This window comes from Corvus kubaryi, unplaced genomic scaffold (assembly GCF_017639235.1).
Source record: "Corvus kubaryi isolate FWS band 111438036 unplaced genomic scaffold, C.kubaryi_AGA036_p1.0 split3-73, whole genome shotgun sequence".
In the NCBI taxonomy this organism is placed as follows: domain Eukaryota; kingdom Metazoa; phylum Chordata; class Aves; order Passeriformes; family Corvidae; genus Corvus; species Corvus kubaryi.
The window spans coordinates 44,361,538-44,379,559 of NW_024582091.1; the positions used below are offsets into that span (position 1 = coordinate 44,361,538).

At 40.6% G+C, this 18,022-nt stretch overlaps 1 protein-coding gene across 10 annotated transcripts in view; it reads left to right on the forward strand.

Annotated features, from left to right (window-relative positions):
- MAP7 (microtubule associated protein 7) overlaps positions 1-18,022 on the forward strand; it is a 111,712-nt gene that overhangs the window by 17,379 nt on the left and 76,311 nt on the right. The window contains exon 1 of one of the 10 annotated variants that reach the window (XM_042017453.1): positions 16,366-16,668. The exons of the other annotated variants lie outside the window; for them this stretch is intronic. Coding sequence (XP_041873387.1) covers positions 16,656-16,668 — 13 coding nt within the window. The 5' untranslated portion in view covers positions 16,366-16,655. Of the gene's footprint in view, positions 1-16,365; positions 16,669-18,022 lie in introns of those variants that run through there. 10 annotated transcript variants of the gene reach the window in all.

Here is an 18,022-nt window from a genome sequence, read left to right on the forward strand (position 1 = left end):
TTCCTATAGGAAAGAGAGCAACCTGGAAAGTGATAGATCTGTCCAAGAATCTTGAAATTCTCTGAGGTCTTGTTGCATTCTTTTTTCCCTGAAAATATGCAAATAATACTCTTTTGAGGACTTTATACAGTAACATGCCTTTGGAATAAGTTGACAGCAAGAAGAAATGGATTTCTGTGTCCTATTGTACTGCATTACACATGCCTAGGTAGTACCATGTTTTATTTTGCAGTGAAAAATTGAGGCAATAGCTAAGCACATGTGTTTAAAAGAAATATGTTGCAGTTTGATCCCCTGATGTTTTTGTGATTGTGTTTTTTGTCAAGAGTCTTGGTGCTCTTGCTGCTGTTTGCAAAGCTTGCTCAGGAACTGCTGTATCTGTTCACTCCTAAGTTGGCTTTGTACCTGAGTACGTAGCAGTCTGGATTTATTTTTAAGGGAAAAGCTTTTGCTTGTCATGTTGAACTCCAGAGAAATTAATGAGCACTGGCCTAGAGAGTTGCTTCTGGCCATGAGTGGTGATGGAGCTCTATGTATTACTAGGATCAGCTGATTCAGTGGGAGTGCATAATTTTTCTTCCTACACAAGCTCACATGTGTGCATTCTTTGCTTTCTCACCTACCTACAGAGTAATTTTTGTGCCTTTTAAATTTTTTTTCTTTCTTCTTTAAATTCAATCTGTACTTTACAACTGGAGATCTTGTTTTTCTGTTATTTGAGAATTAAGAGAGAATGAAAGCATCTCAAAAGAGTCTTGTGGTATTATCAGAAGTCTCTTCCAAAGTGATTTGTGGCTGTGGGATTTTTTGTTTGTTTGGTGAGACATGTGATGATATTATTTAATCTAGTCTACCCAACCTCAGGCCACAACAGTAATATGCCAGAACAAATGCCACAATGGCTGATGCAATTTGCTCTGTTTTAATGAACTGCCTTCAGTCACTGAAGGTGCATCTCACAGTGCACTGCTTTTGCAGCCAAGCAATACTTGAAACGCATGAGTTTTAGATACACTGAGTTAAAGCATGAGTGGACGCTGATGTGTGTGGGTCAGATTTGTATAATGAATGTAAGAGAGACTAAGGGGCCATGGTTAATAAGCAAATAAAAATGCAGATAAAATATCAGAAATTACATTAGGGAGTGTTCTAGAACTTGGACTTTGAGGTCTTGTTGCTTGAAGTAAATTTTTTTTTTTCAGTGGAGTAGAATCACTTTTACCAAATTCTGCATAAAACTCTCATTGGTTTATAGGTCTGACTATGAGAACCATTGAATAGCTAAATTGTCCCGAGCCCTATCTTAGTGTATAGATGTAGCCATAACTGCTTAGTAAGTTCAAGTCAAGAGGAATGACTTGGGATAGCATGCAGATGGTATAAATTTTCTTTTTATGCTGGCAGTTTCAGAGGAGAACCACTTGAATGCTAGGTTCACTTTCTCCTTTAAATGATTAACTTGCTGATAATGGCTAGAGCAAACAAAATTCCAGAAGGCAGGTCACTGCAGCTTAACCTGGATGCAGGTTTCTCCAGAAAGTAGAATTGTGTCCCTGCAGCAGTGGAGGAGACAAGGGGTTTGGAGCAGGCTATACCAGTGGAAAATTGAACTGCTCTGTCAGTACTGACACAGGCCTGTAGCTGTACTCTGTGTGTTTGTGCTGGGGAACTCTTGGGTAGTTTTGAATTAGATAAATACCTTCTGTAGCTTCAATGGGATGATGGTACAAGATTGTCTTTTAATGTCTGTTGAAGTTTTTGTTCCCTTTTTTCTGGACAAATAGATTTTCATCCAGTTGTTTCAGATCTGTTGAAGCCTAGTTTTGCCCTTCAGCTCTCTGGAGGAAACACAGTTGTCTCAGAGATTAGCTATATTTCTGCACGTTTTTTATACAGTTTACCTGTGCACTTGTCAACAAGAGGAAACTGGGTTTGGAATTAAGAGCTGGAACAAATCAAGCACAGGTATCTGCTGAGATGTAAATGTGGCAAGTAGCAGAGATTCCAAATTATAGAGATCTTCCAGTGGAAGGCTATCACACAGGAATAAAAATTCAGTTAGATGAAGCACTCTTCTGGTACTAGTGTCTGTAGAGATGGCTTCAGGGAAAGCAGGAGTTTCCAGTTAGAAGTCACAGTTACGGATTTTCAACTGGTCTCTAATCTCAGTAAGTGTCTTCAATAGTGCATGTTAGAGGCCAGATCTATAGTGCATTTAACTCCTAGGCAAACTGACTCTTTGCCTCCTGTTCTGAGAGTTACCCAAACCCCTCAACAATCCAGGAGAAATGGTCAAGGTACTGGAGTTCCCAGAAGGGACTCAATGTACTTAAGAGACTAAATTTGTAGTTTGGTTGCTCATCAGTCTTTATTTCTTTTGTTTAATACCACTACAGTCTGAGCCTCCAGTCATGCCTACTAATTGGCCTAGTCTTCACAGAGAGGTTGTTTGATTTATTTATTGATTTATTTTCACAGCCAACATTCTTCTGGGTCTTCCTCTCATATGTGAAGCTGACATAGGAGCAACTGTCCTTCTACAATCTGGCATACCAGGCACAGCTGCTCACAGACTTCTTCTGTGATCTGCTGCTGGCTTTTTGTTTAGCATTGGAGGGTAATAGAATGAGGCTGGTGCCACTGCACACTCCTGCAGGAAATACTCCAGCTGGTGGAATTTCATCTTTGGAAGAGCTTTGCTGCAGCACAGTGCCATACCCACTTTGTATGGCATGGTATGCTGTGCTAAAAATGTGCTCTCTTTCCTAATCAAGAACAGGGATGCTCCCTGAAAGATCTGAGGATAGTCAATGACACAGAAAATGTTAGGAAGAATTTTTATTGTCTTTCTCCTGGAAGTCAATAAGGAAAATGATTGAGGAAGTAACACTTTCAAAACTAAGTTTTCTGTAGGATGCCTGAGTTCTGATTTGATTGCTGGGAATAGCAGTTGTAGTGCTGATGTCCTAGGCAGACAGTCTGACCAGTTGAAAGTCCAGTTAAAGGTCCTTCACATAAAGTCTCATAACAGTCTAAAACATTTTGTTAAATGTGCTGAAGAGACTTGGGTGGAGTTTTTTTCATTCTTGAATTCCTGATCTTTTTCAGCTTCATTTTAAACTCCTGCACAGGCAAGGCTTATTGTAGAAGTGCTGACAGAACTTGATTCATACTGTTGTATCTTAGTGTACAAAGCTATCTTGTTTCTCAATTCTGCTTCAGGAAGCTTTTCTGAAAGCTCTTTTGGAAATGCAGGTTTATCCAGTTACCCGCCCTTGACATGAGGAGTCATTCTTTTACACAGCCGGTTCTAGCTTTGGGTTTTTTTCCTTTTTTCCTAGTCAATTTCCTCATTGCCTGTACGCTGACTAAATGCACAGGTGAAAATTACAGTACTGAATTTCGGCCTGTGTGCTAAGACACCACAAATCACACCGAACACATTTGAGCTGTTTCTGAAGACAGAGATGTCATGTCAGTGGAGTTTGCACTAGTTTATAGTGGCAGTGTGATGGAGAACAATCCGATGAAAGAAGGTTTCTTTCCTGTCATTCCTTCGAAATTGTAACAATGCTTTCACTGAGGAATGTACACCCCATCTTGGACATGCGATCCATACAAATTGTAGATAATGTTACTTCCCCTTTTCATGTGCATTCCCTTTCACTAGAAAAATGAAAACATGTTTACCTCACTCTTATTCTCTGCAGCAAAGGAAGAAAAAGTAGGGGGTTTTCTGTTGGTTTTTTTAAAATACAACCTTCTCTAGCCACCTAACTATGGTAGTGATGTATTTACTTGCAGTCTGAACTGCAAATTAAGAGGTAAAGAAAAAAAACAGATGGCAGTTGCAGTCTGTAAACCAGAAAAGGACAGCAATAACCAGCTGCTGAGTGAGGTATTGGCAATAAAATCAGGCTGCAGACCAAGCAGTTTGCGCTTGTTGTGCCTGGGTTATCAGTGTTTTGGTATGTTCTTACACTTCCAATCTGGTTTGTTCTGAATTATTCTGTAATGTATTGATCTACTTCTGTGCTAGTATTTTTCTCTACCCAGTTATTCTCAATTTTAGGAAACAAAATTGTCATTGTTTGTGTCCAGGGAATTTCTGTGAGCCTCACCATCCCTGTGAGTTAGGTGGATTGCTGCTGTAAACTGTACCTCACAGTGTCACTGAAGGCTGCATGCAGCATAGTCTGGCTTTTCACTACATGTTCAACTTAAGTCTTTGTAGTCAATAACTGATGCAGCACAAAGGAAAGCAGTACTGTGCAGACTGTGCTGCTCACAGCACAGAGATGCTTGTGGATGCCTCCTTTTTTGGTTAGGCTTTTAAAAAATTATTTCCAGATTTCACATGTTTGTGGCATCTGCATGATGAGCAACCTTCCAGAAGTGAAATATTTAAGGTGATAGTATGATGGTTTGATCTCCCTTTCCTGAGAAGTGAAGACAGCATCTCCATGATAATTGTGTTGCAGTTCTGAAAAGGCTTCTGACTCCAAGATTTGCAGAGGTGATTTCTGCTCATTTTAGCTCTGCAAACAGGCCCTCCTATTGCCTGGTTGTAAACAGTTCCGTGTGTTTTGCTGCCACTAGCAGTTTCCTTTAAGGGAACTCTTAACTAGTCTCGGTAAAGATTTAGCTACCACTCTGAGAAAGTGCTGCTGTTTGGTCTTTCTTTGTACTCCAGGCTTGGATTATGGACTTTTCTTACACTTGTCCTAGGATTTCTTTTCAAAAGTATCTAGATAATTGCCAGTAGCAAGTTCTTATCACTAAAATCTAGTCCCAGATGGTTAAACTGAAGCTGCTTTTTTTTTCTATACATCAAGGCAAGAGGGTTTGCTGATGTCGAATTCTGCCAGCCAGTTTTCAGTAGAGTTCTTGGGCAGGGATACTCTTAAGATGCCCTTGGCCTCTTCTGTGTTTCTGGCTTTGTTGCGGGAGAGGTGTGGGGGGGCGTGGTTGGTTTTCTTGTGTTTTATTTTTTAAGTAGGTGAAACAGCAATATGGGTTTGTAAACCTGACCTGGTAAGTTCCCAGGAGCTTTCAGAAGGAAGGGAGTCTGTGTTAGGGAGAGAGGTTATGTTCCCTATTACCATTCACTTTTGTATGCCCTTTTCATGCCTCCGAGGAGAGTGATTTGACACACTTCATCCAAAGAGTCACATAAGCACTCTGCTTTTGAAATTATATAAGCTAACATAGCTTTAGGAAGAAATAAGATAGGGAGCAATTTCATGAGAAGGTTCTCTTCTGCATTTCTGGTGTTGGTAACATGTTTTATCAGTCCTTAAAGTGAGCCAAGATATTTCTTAAAACAAAGTGTGTTGGTAGAGTTACTGCGTGCTTATAAATGGGATGTTCTGTGGGGTAAGCAGAATCCAATACCTTTAACAAAAGTAAGATTTTGAGTTTTTCTCTGTGGTTATAAAACCTGTTGCAATGTGTGTCTGAGGAGAGGGGGAGTAATTTGCTTTCTTTTGAAAGACTTTTGCCATCCTCACTCACAGCAAATTCTCTGCACAGACTATCCAACCTGACCTCACTTTGGTGGACTGATGTAGTATGTACACTGGCTGGGAGTGAGCGAGAATTGCAAAAGTCAGGAGAATCACGGAATGGTTTGGGTTGGAAGGAGCTTTAAAGATCATGTAGTTCTCACCCCCCTGCTGTGGGCAGGGACACCTTCCTTAGACTGGGTTGCTCAGAGGCCCATCCAAACTGGCCTTAAGCACTTCCAGAGATGGGGCATCCACAACTCCTATGGGCAGCCTGCTGTAGTGCCTCACCACCCTCACAGTGAGGAAAACCTTTCTAACATCTAATCTAAAGCTACCCTCCTTCAGTTTGAAGCCAATTCCCCCTTGTACTGTCACTACGTGTCCTCATGAAAATTTTTTCTCCAGATGGCATAGCAGTATATTTATAAAAACTGGGGCATGCTCTTCACTTGAGGAAAGCTTGTTTTTAGTTTTAAAGCTTCTGTCTTCTGAGACTGGTTATTGAAAGATAACCTTATTGATTAACAGTCTGTCTGAGACCTGTGCTTCAAAGACTGCCTTTTAGCATAAAAATTCTTGTGACTTACAGAAAAAATATAATGTCTAGTAGCATTTACAGGAACAATACCTGTTTCTGTCTCTGGGGAGAGGGAACTTGTTTTTGCAGAACATCCTGACAGTAGTGATTATAATGAGAGCTTTCCCATCTGACTCAAATATTTCATGCTGCGTAGGGATTATTGAATATTACTCTGTGGAAAAGAGTCAGCCAAAGAGGTTCTAATTACTTGGGGCTGAGCAACAGTGCACCTACTTCCCATCCTCTTCACAGGGTTTTCTCCCTTTCTTTTTGTCAAACTTTCCTTTTGCTTAAATGTTCTTCAAATAAAACCAGCATTAATTGTATCCTCCAGAAGGATTTAATATGTAGTATAACATATATATGTTTGTGAGATATATATCACAGATACTTTTTTAACAAAATGTTTTGCCTGTAAACTTTTGAGAAGACTTTGCTACTGGCAAGTATTAAAAGATGTGACATCACTGTGTGCATATGCTTAAACCTTTGTTCTCTATTGCACTCTTGAATCTTTAAATGGGAAAATCCAATGAGATCTGACTTCTGTTACATAACACATTGCTATGCAATTATAAATGCTAACGCCACATTCCAAATACCTTTATTTTGTGCTGCTGCAAAGTAGTGCAGTGTTGGATTATGTTTTATGCTTTGCTTTTTAAAGGGAGAAAAATAAAATGAGGAAAATCAGGAGTCTATTGGTGTCCTGCATGCCTTTAAGATTAATTGGGACTTTGTACTGAAAGAGAAGCTAATTTGTGTTGAATGCAGCTCGCTGCTGAGTAAGTGGAGCGTTGCGGCTTATGTTAATTGGCAGTTGTGCCTTTTCTGCTGTTTCCTGGTGCTGTACTCGGTGACCTGGTTGGGCCAGGCTGGCATGGCTTGTATCTGGTCAGAGCTGCTCACACACTGCTGCTTGCAGAGCAGGGCTGTTTTAATGAGACACTTGCATGGCAGGATGGTCACGGTGCGCTGAGCTCTGCCTGTCACGTGCCAGTAGAACCAAGAGGTGTGTGTGTGCTGTGGTGCTGGTGGCCAAGCAGATGGAAATGGAGACTCCATGCCAGGCTGGTTTGCTGGCTCTGCTTCCACTGCATTGGATTGCCTATTCATAGACTCGATGAGATGTAGATATGTACAACAGTTGTTGCAATCTTCTAAACAGTTTGCGTATCTTTTGGTAAAGGCTATAGATACAGAACTGCCCAGTTAGCCTGGGAAATAACAAATTTTTAAATATTTCCATTCCTTGTCCTACACAGGTAAGACATTCTAAGATATTGTAGTGTGGTTTGTGATTTTGGTGAAGTTTATTGGCTAAGATTTTTCATCAGTGGTGTTTGTATTTCCACTGTCTTGTGGGTACCTTTTGGGGGATATCTTAGTGTCAGAACTTTCCAAGCAAGGATTGCTACTGACTGCTGTGGCAAAGTAGAGAGCAGTGCTGTGGTTAAGTGCTTAGTGCTTTTGATGTGAAGGGAAGCCTTTGTCCCTGTATCTGCCCTTGTGCAAGTAGGGCACTACCCTTCACCCTCATACTATGACGTAGGTGAGGCATCACTGACAACTCTTCCAATACTTGAAATAGATTATTTGAGAAAGAACAATAGATAAGTATTGCTAAGGCATTCCTCTACCCCCAGGTAAGCGAAGTAGGAACACTTATCTATGGAGAAGATGGGGTATGGTTTGTTTTGAGGGTTTTTTTAAAAAAGTCCTTAAACAAATACAGACATAAGCAGGTTATTAATGCCAGTGGAGTGTGAGAAGAGGTTACCCTTTTGACTGCATCACAGGCTTTGGCAAAACGAAGCACAAAGCTTGTAGACAGTGATTCTAGATCCTGTTCTTGCTCTATTGTGTCAAGTACTTTCCTTCTAAGAGAGTGGGGAAAAAGCTCTGCTATTTCCTGCTATTACCTGCTGTAGTTAATTCTACAAATAGATGGACACTGAATTTTGTAGTCAGCTGTCACAACTGGAAAGATGTCCCATGGTATCAGTTGAAGTCCACCTATTAGGAAGTACCTAGCGACTTAGGTACTTCCGTTTATAAGCATGGAAAAGCTAGAGTTCATGTGTGCTCCTTTCCCATGGTTTTTGGAACCTCTTCCAAAGGTCTTTTAAAAGAGAATTCTCTGAATAGGAGTTGAAACTGATAATTTAAGAAGTGTATGAGGTAAAAACAAGGCTTACTGACCTTGAAGTATTTGGAATATTGCATGGGTTAGTTGCAGTTGAATGGTTTACTCTTTTCAGAGCTGCAAATGTTTTGCACAACTGTAATTCTGCCCTATGGAGTTGTAACTCATAGGTAGTGCAGAGCTCAGTTTGTCCTAAGAGGTGCTATGTGTGGGGAATTTTAAAGATGTCTGGCAAGGAGATGCATGCTTAGACTTGCGCAATACCATTAAAAAGACTGGGCCTACTTTTTCCCTGTTGTCATTCTTCTGAAGCAAAGTAAATTGAAAAAGAAGTGAATCTGACCACACTTAAAACACTGGTATTCTTCTCTTGCTAATGGACTGAAAGCACTTATTGCCCTGTCTGGATCTTTCTGGCTTTATTGAATTGAACTGCATTTTGCAAGTAAACAATTAGTGGTCTAATTCTTGCTTGAAAAAAATAACCATACAATATCCATTTCAAAGAATGAGAAAGCTCCCAAGGACAGGCATAGCTATAGTACTTCACGTTGCCTTGAAGAAATTGGTGCAAGTTTCTCATCAGCCTTTGAATCCCAGATCTGTTTATCTTTTGAATTATCGGTGGGTCTGTACGTCCTGCTGTCACATCTAGTCATATCTCCAAATAGTAGAACTATCAAAAGTTTTATAATTTTGCAATGGAGTAGTTACTTTCTAAAACTTTTTTTTCTGGCAAGTGGGGAATTATTAGGCGATTAGGCAACTTGCAGAAAGGGAGTTTGGAGCAAGGCACTTATAAAATGAATGGTCTGAATCATCCCTCTCCTCAGTCAGGGCTGAGGCATTCTGGCAGGACTGCAGGCAGTGCTGCTCCAGCACAGCCTGGTATTACTTGTATGGAGAAACAAAAGGCTTCAGTCCTGAAATACCCAGTCTGCTACTCATCAGAGAACAGGGCTCCATAGGATTTAATGGGAAGATAGGTCAAGAATGTCTGGCACAGGGAAGAGAGGCATTATAAAGAAGAGTTACTTCTACTTGAATTGTATTTTTGTTCTTGAAGTCTTGCTTTATCACACTTCATGTTATTTTATCGAAATGTTTACTTACCTGGGCTTCCCAGAAGCCTGCAATGTGTGTTTACTTGGAAGAGTGTCTATTTGTGTGCCAGTAGCTCATCTGACTTGTGCTGTTCAGAGCTTCCCAGAGATCAAAGCTGCATTTACAAGAACTGGAGACACTAAGATGGACTGGGTCCAGATTCCTTGGGTTTGTTCTTATGCTATTGGCAGTAAATGTCTAGATTGTTTTACAGCCTTACGATCAATTTGCTGCACTTCTTATGCTGGGGGGACCTGGCACTGAATTAAACTCTCCTGCATTTATTTTATTGCAAACAATGCATTGTGAGTCAGAGAGAGAGGGAGAGGTGTTAAAATGATGGATTGTGTTTGTTATCCAAGATGTATAAAGTCAGCATTTCCAAACACAAAAGCTAGAAGCGACTGTAATGATACAGTTAGCCTGTGCCTCAGAGAGACTATCACAAAAAAAAGTTAAGTGGTACACTCAGTTCTTTGATACGTGGTCTCTGAAGTCTGCATTATTTAGTAGTGAACTGGTCCCAAAAGTTATTGGCTAGCTTTGGAGGCTTGAGAGGCCTTTTCAGTTTGTTGTTTTGGTTGATTTGTTGTTGTTGTTGCTTGGTTTTGTTTTGGTTTGTTTGGAGGTTTTTTGTTTTGTTTTTTCTTTGTTTGGGTTTTGGGGTTTTTTTTTTGTGGCTAGTACTTTAACATGGGCTAACAAGGCTGCTGCCTTAAGACTAGGATTTGGCTGCAGCTTATGAACTCCCTCAAATAACACTTTGGGGAGTAATGAGACTGCCTACTCTGCTACTGAATAAAATACTTAACTGCTGCATGGTTGTTCAGGCTCTATTTACTGTTCAGTAATTGCGGTGTTTGATAGTGTGGCTCTGTTTTTTAAATCTCTTCCCCAAATTCCGTAGTCTAGAGCAGTTTCTTCAAAGAGTTGCCAAGCATACAGCTTAACTAACTGCAGAAGAGAGTGTTCTTTCCACAGCATTTTGTCTGCTAGGAGAAAGGGACATAGCTGGAAGGAAAGGTGCTACCAGCATGTCAGGCAAGGTGCAATTCCTGGCAGCTCTCACAAAAAAGATGTGTAGGTGCGTAGTCACATTTAGATACAGATGTGCTTATTTAAAAAGTGAATGGTTGTGTTTCTAAAGGGTACACGCATCCCATGGATACACTTTGACACTACACTAAAGCATTTGGTAAAAGGTGTGTGCTTCCTAAGGAAAATGGCCTATCCTGCAACTGTTAGTTGAAGTTCCCATGTCTTTCCACCAATAACATCCTAGTGAAACTAATTTTAGATGCTTTAGCCTGTATTTCTAGGAGCTCCAAAATGATGGTAATAAAGATAAATATTTTTTTCTTTCTTTAATGCTACTTAACTGCAAATTATGGTACTTCGAGCTTCTGGATTCTACCTCCTTTTTCTTATTAAGGAAGCCTGTATACACTGCTGCTTAATGTTAACTTCTTGTGATGGAAACTTGCCTATTTTTGCTCAACAGTGGAAGCTGTGACCCTCCTGTCAGCCTCCTTCTGAAGAGTGTATCAGACATCATGGCTTAGGTACATAAATGTGTGGAATAACTCTGAAGTTCTCTCCTCTTCTAGGACACTGTTACAAGGGAAGCAAATCTTACCCTCAAGTAAATTCCCTCATAACCATATTATTGTTCAAAATAGCTGATTTTTTTTTTTTTTAAATATGGATTCTGTGAACATAGGCCTAACTGAAGGCCAAATGTGTATAGTGACATAAACTACACTTATACTACAAGAAATACTTGAAATCATTTTGGCATCTTAAGTCTCCTATAACATAGTTGAAGAAAGTTCCTTTGCTAAAACTGTGTAATCAAATGTGTAGTTATGGGTTAAGAATAAAAATTATTCTGCACATTTGGATCACATTGCTGGGCTTTAGAAAGAGGGCTTTTTTTCAGCATCTAATGAATTGTCTCAGACTACCTGGATCACCTACAGGTCTTGTTCATGGCAAATGGCTCATGAGGACACAAAGAGAGATGTGGGTTTCTCTCCCCTTCCTTGAATGGGAACTGTGGAACATTTCTGGTATCTGTCATCTGCCAGCCAGTTTCCCCCCTGTCCAGCTATACTTTGCTTTACACAAGTTATTTCAGGACAGCCATGGAAGTGACTGAGCTTTCAAAAGGGGTCTTTACATTGTTGTTCTTGGTCTTAAGCCAGTGCACTCAGCTGTTTTCAGCTAATGCTCTTTGGACTTTGGGGAGTGTTTTCAATGTGAGATCTGCTCTCAGTACCAATACTTCTATTTAATTGTTTTTTTGATGTTTATATACTAGCTTGCTCTTGAGTATGGGGGCACTGCCCTTGTGTGTGCAGTTGGAAGGACAGAACTCACACAGTGGGCCAGGAGCCAAGCCAACAGAACAGTGAAGGAGCCCTGACTTCTGCTTATTCTCATGCCACAGTGAATATTGACTTCTATAGAAAAAAAATAAAATTAGGTTATGTTATTACTGCTGGGGGGGGGAAGGAAGTGACTGCTTTTTCATATTTTCAGAAGCTTTTTCTGTTGATGTGCTAAAATAATTTTGTGAGGACATTGAATCTACAGTGAAAGCATGTCTTGCCAGGAGACTCTTCTGCCCCATAATTGTGATTGTTTCCTGTCTACCAGAAGGCAAGCAGTTAAAATATCCTCTTTTCGGTTTAACACGTAAAGAACAGGAAAAAAATTGAATAAATCATGTATGATAAACACATATACATAAAATAAATTAATACATAAAATAAAACATGTATGATAAATAACCGATAGGCTAATTTATTATGGAGACATTTATAGACACAAGGGAAGACCAATAGGTGGTTCACAGTTGATTTTACAAGGTCTGCCTGGAGAGCCAAGTCATTAAGTGGGGCAGGGCATGTGTGGAGATGCCTCTTGTCTTTCTACTGCTCATCTGCCTAAAGGTGAAGCCTTGCCTGCCAGTGTAGGGCAATCCTCTGCTAATCTGGGGAAATCCATTTTGTCTCAGTCAGTTGATATAGGCAATGATCTCTTCACTCAGACTGAGCTTTCTTCCTCAGAGGTAACTTGGACGATAGCATTAGGAAGACAGAACATTGCTCTCTCCACTGCAGAGATTAGCTCTGGTCACACTCAGTATTTGACTGAGAAACACACACTTGTCAGTGCATCCAAAATCTGTTGAAATGAAATGGCTGAAGTTTATGAAGATCACTCTCTGATCACATTTTCTTATGCTGAAGTAACGACAGTTCTTTAGTCATCCACGGAGGTCTCTTGCCTTGTTGGCCTGATTTTTTGCTCATTGGTATGCATCATTCTTGAGCCTGTTAGCCTGGTGATCTCAACTCTTATGGATCCTTCTCCCCTTCAGGGCCTGTTCCTATGGGATTCTCTAAAGAAGGTCCCTGAAGAGCCTAAAATCAGCTCTCCTGAAGCCCATGGTTATAATCTTACTTGCTGCCCTGCTTCTTCCTCACCTAATAATGAACTCCACCATATCATGGTTGCTGCGGCCAAGGCTGCTCCCAACCTTTCACATCTCCAGCAAGGCCTTCCCCATTTGGTAGCATGAAGTCAAGCAGCACACCATTCCCTGTGGGATCCTCCACTACCTGTGCCAGGAAGTTGTCATAAGTGCTTTCCAGGAACCCTCTCTACTGTTAGTCTCTTCTTTGCTGTGTTGCCTCTTCAGCAGGTCTCAGGGTGCTTAAAGTCCCCAACAAGAACTAGTGCCTGTGACTTTGAGGCTGCTTCAAGGTGCCGGTAGAAGGGCTCATCTGCTTCCTTCTACTGATCAGATGGCCTGTAGCAAACACCCACAACAAAGTCTCTCTTACTGGTCTGTCCTCATCCCAAGACAGAGTTTCATACATGCCAAGTGTTGTCTCATATAGAGGGCAACTCCACCAGTGCATCTTCCTGCTCTGTTTCTCCTAAACAGCACATGGCCCTGCATGACAACGTTCCAGTCATCCCATCCCATGGGAGCTATCCCATCATGTTTCCATAACTGCGATGAGGTCAAAGCCCTGTGACTGCACACTGATCTCCAGCTCCTCCTGTTTGCTCCCCATACTGCATGCACTGGTGTACAGGCACCTTACTGAACTATTTGATTGTGCCAATATCCCCGTGGGGATGCAAAGGGATCCCCCGTATTCCTGTGTTGTGGTTACATCTTTGGCTGCTTGTGCTGGCTAGAGGTATTCCCTCTTTAGCCTCCTTCTACTACTAGGATGGTTGCCATAATTCTCCCCTTCCCACACCCAACCTCTGTTCAGCCTAAATCTAGTTTAAAGCTCTCCCAATGAGCCCTGCTAACTCCTGAGACAGACGGGGCCTGTTTGTTGCCAGCAGGTCCTGTGCAGTAGAAACTGATCTAAAACACTTAGCACACTGGTCTTTACTTGTTTACCTCTTCCAGCTTATAGTACTTTACATGCTCTAGAAAAAGACTGCTAAATTTTCTTATTCTTTTCAGAAAGAGAAGAGTAGGAAGAAATCCTATTTTAAAAACAATTCAGAAACTGATTAGGGGAAACATCTACACAGCGTGGGACAGTACTCTTGTAACATCAACTCTATATATTTCTTTTCTTAAAACAAAAAAAAGCACATTTTTCTTTTAGCTGGTCTTTTCAAAGAAAACCTCTACCAAGTGTTTTAATCCATTATTTTTCTGTAATGTACACATATGTTCCAGCTCTGCACGGAAACAGCTTTCTCCCTTTTAACTCTCCCTTTTAAACTGAGCTAAAATAGCATCTATTAAAGATTAGCTTCAAGGATGGAAATTCATCTTCCTCCCTCTTTCCCGCCCTGGCCTGTTATGAACCTTAGTGCCTAAGTTTTCCTTGCATTAGTGCTGCTCAATCTTTATGGCCTAAATGTATCTAGGGCATTCTGCAGCTACTCCAGCACACTCTGTGGCTATTTTTGGCAATGTAGCTTTTGTCTGGCAGAGAGGGATGGCATATGCTCACTGCTGTGCATGTGACTTGATTTAAAGGTGAATGATGTGGTTTTGTTTATGTATATGCATTTATCAGAATTTTTAAAAACCCAACTCTGTATAGTGTGGCAACCCGTACAAATTTAATACGCTTGGCTGCATGAGTTTTTATTCTCCCTTTTTATGTAATTGTATGCTCGGTGAACTGTGCGTTAGAAAGTGAATTAGCAAGTTAATTTACTCTACATGTCAGTGATAGAATAGCTTTTACATCCTCGGGCCATGTGATCTGAACTGTGTGTGAATGTATCAGAATACCCAAACACTGCTTTTAGAACCACTGCGGGGAGGAGTGGTGGTAGTTTAACCTGTTCTCTCCCAAGGGTTTTAATTCTGGTTTGCAGTCACTACCAGTGGGGTGTTTTTGGACAGGTTCTGAGTGAGCTGGGTTTTGGGTTTTTTTTGTGCACTTTCCATATTTCATATGCTGTACTTCAAGGGCACCTCTTGCAGAGCAAGTTACCTGCTCATCATCTGAACAAAGATAATAAAATTAATGATAATTAATCTTTAGTATTCGCAGTCGAAGGTAATTAACACACTCTATTTTGAGTTTGCAACTTAAACTACATAATGTTTAGCAATCTACTTCCCTAATATTCCATAAAACTGTCAGGCTCTGTTTCATGGGAGCAGCTCTAGAGCCTTAGTTCCAGTTCCTACAACAGGGTAGCCAGTCCCCCAGCAAAATTCGGTTTCAGTTGTACCAGTTGTAGGACTGAGGGAGGATGTTTGCATCAGAACCAATAATTTGAAAAAATGAATGCTAAAAAGAGCAGAGAATAGAAATGTTTTCATCTCAAGATGTAGATCCAAGGTGTGAGAGGCTAAGTGCTGGTTAGTGCTCCTGGGATTTTCATTGCTGAGAGTATATGGGAAGGCTCTGACAGGACCACATGCTCAATCCCACTCTCCCAGGCTCCCTGGTTATATCATAGCCACATGGCTGCTTTTCACATTGCAGGACAGGACTTTGACTGCCTTTTTTAAGCTCGTGTGGATGGGCCAGCATGCAGAGTGGGTGGGAGAAGCCCTTGTGCCACACGAGTACAGTAGTTATTATGGCTTAGCAAATGGTTAGTGTAGAACCAGCATGTTTATTAGCTGTTGGAACTGAAATGGGAGGTATAAGGTTGCCATGATTTTGTTGGTGTGACAAGTCTGGTTTTAATTGTTTCCTAACAAAATATATAATGAGGGAATTGCAGGGGAGAATTATGTTTGGTCATATTACGTAGATGTGTGTTATGTCTTAGTGTAAAGTTCAACATGACATAGAGAAGGTGGCCGTGGAGCGTAGGTATTTCTTAAAATCTGGATTAAATAGGCTATCAGCATTTTTTTTTGGGCGGGGGGGGATGAGGGAAGTTGTATAGCAGTTGCTATTAATTTGCTAGTAACTGATTTGCCATAATATTGAGCAAAGTGTTGACATTAATGACTGCATTATGATTGTTGAAAAGATTCGTGTTATCAAGCCAATAGAAACACATCAAGAATTATCCAAAAAATGTTAAAATGCCAAATAATATATTTAATACTAAAATCTTGGAAATGCCTAAGTAAACAATTTGCTTATGTACACATGCAAAAATTCTTTAAAATTGAGGCCCCATCTCAAATCAGTTTTTGATCTTGAAATGCTTATTGGATTTTTTAATATTGCTGTAACTGATGCTTGCATTAAGCTGTTTGAAAAGGGGGGTGAGGGTGTGTTTTAAACAATTGGAGGGCTGTTCAAGGCAAACATGGAGGCTCCACTGTTTGACTTCTCCACTTTATTTGAAAGCAGGTTGGAGCTGGCTGACCAAGGCCTCCTTCCCAGGCAGTGTGTTTTGAAATAGGAAGTGGGGCAGTGTGGTAGACAGCTGCCAGCACCAATAACCGGTGGCTTGAGCTGCTTAACAGAGACTAAGCCCAAATCTATTGACGCAGAGCACGGGGAACTGCTCCGCAGACTTCTCCCCCCTCCCTGTCCTTCCATATAATCTCATGATGCTGTGGATGTGACAAACTCCATTTTGATCAGATGTTGGGCCAGAAATGCTGAGAGCAGCTCAGTTTTGACCTCAAAAGGATATCTTGATGGCATGCATTCTCCACACTTTCTGAAACTGCACCTTTTTCTCCCGTGACACCACCTCCTTTCTACTTCAGGTTTGCAAAATTGCTAGCCTGAATTTTTTAAATGTAGGCTGGGAGATTGAAGCCATGCATACGGGGTGATGTGGATCATGCTATGGATGCACAGTAGACCTCTGGGGTGCGAATGAGTGTTCAGTACTGAATATAATGGATGAAATAGGTAAGCACCTTGCTCTTCATATTTCCAGAAAAAGACCTTTTAAATAGCTTTCCAATTAAAATCTGTAAATGGAAAATGTTATCTCTAGTTGTGGGATGCATGTAGTGGTTTTCCTTTGTACTTTCACTTTATAATTAACTATAAGGAGTCTAACATGATGCAAGGGGTTGCAGAAGAGCAATCTGCTAACACATATATATTATTCTGATATATTCTCATATTCTGATTTTCTTTTTTTCAAGATAGATTATGAAAGTGAAGGTTTTATCTTTCTGTAGTACTTGCTGTTAATATCTAAGTAATTCATTGCTAATTGTTTTCTAAAACACCACATTACTCATTAAAGTTGACCTCTTGGTTGTAAGTAGCCATACTCTTGATATATAGTGCAGTTATCTACTTGTTCACAACATTGTTCTGTCTAATTAGTTGTAACTTCAAATCTGTGAAACAGGAAGGGGCCTGTTCGTCTGTAATGAAGTCTTTTACATAAGCTAGGGCCTGCAGTTGCTGAAACAGCTGCAGTGCAACATCCCAATTCCAAAAGTAGTAACAACTTTTGTATCAGAGTATTTCCTTTGCTTCACCCACTCTAGGCCAGACAACTGGCAAAAGATGTTCCGTGGTATGGAAGCACTGCCAGAGTTATTCCCTGAAGGATGAATTAGTGGTGCTTTTTGTAACTTTTAATCTCTTTAGTTATTCAACTTTGTACAGGCGCAATATGAAAACAAGAACATTATTTTGTATTTTCCCTTCTACCTCCATTTCGGTTACTTCTGTTGAATAAACACAGCAAAAATACTTTTTAAAAAAGCAAAAATATTAAAAAAAACCAAAAAAGAAACAAGTTTTTGATGAAGGCACTCTTTTTGCTGCTTCATTTTGTCATTCAGCATGTCTGACTTTTTGGTAGTTGTCTGCTGTGTTTACTCTGTAAACTTTGGGTTATGTCATAAGGGTGTCCTTTCTGTTTACTATGAACTTTCTCTGAAGTAATCACTTAATTGCTTTTTACTTCCTTTGCTCTAAGTGCTACTTAACATACCTGGAAGTGGCCTGAAATTGAATAGTAGCTTGATGCTATCGTGCTTTCTATGTGCAACACTTCCATCTGACCCTTATCTCCCCTCATGGATTGACAGCTCACAATCCCTGTACAGAGATGGTCCTTTTCATCATCCTCTGTACCCCAGGTGCCAGCTGCAACAGTGGGGTTTTTTTCCCCCAACAATTGTTGTCTGGCATGTCAGACTCTAGAGTTAATGTGGAGAGGTGGAAGTCAACACAGATTCTGCAAACTGAGGAATGAGCACCTTCAGATGTTGCCTTATGTTGTGGTGCCTGCCTTAGC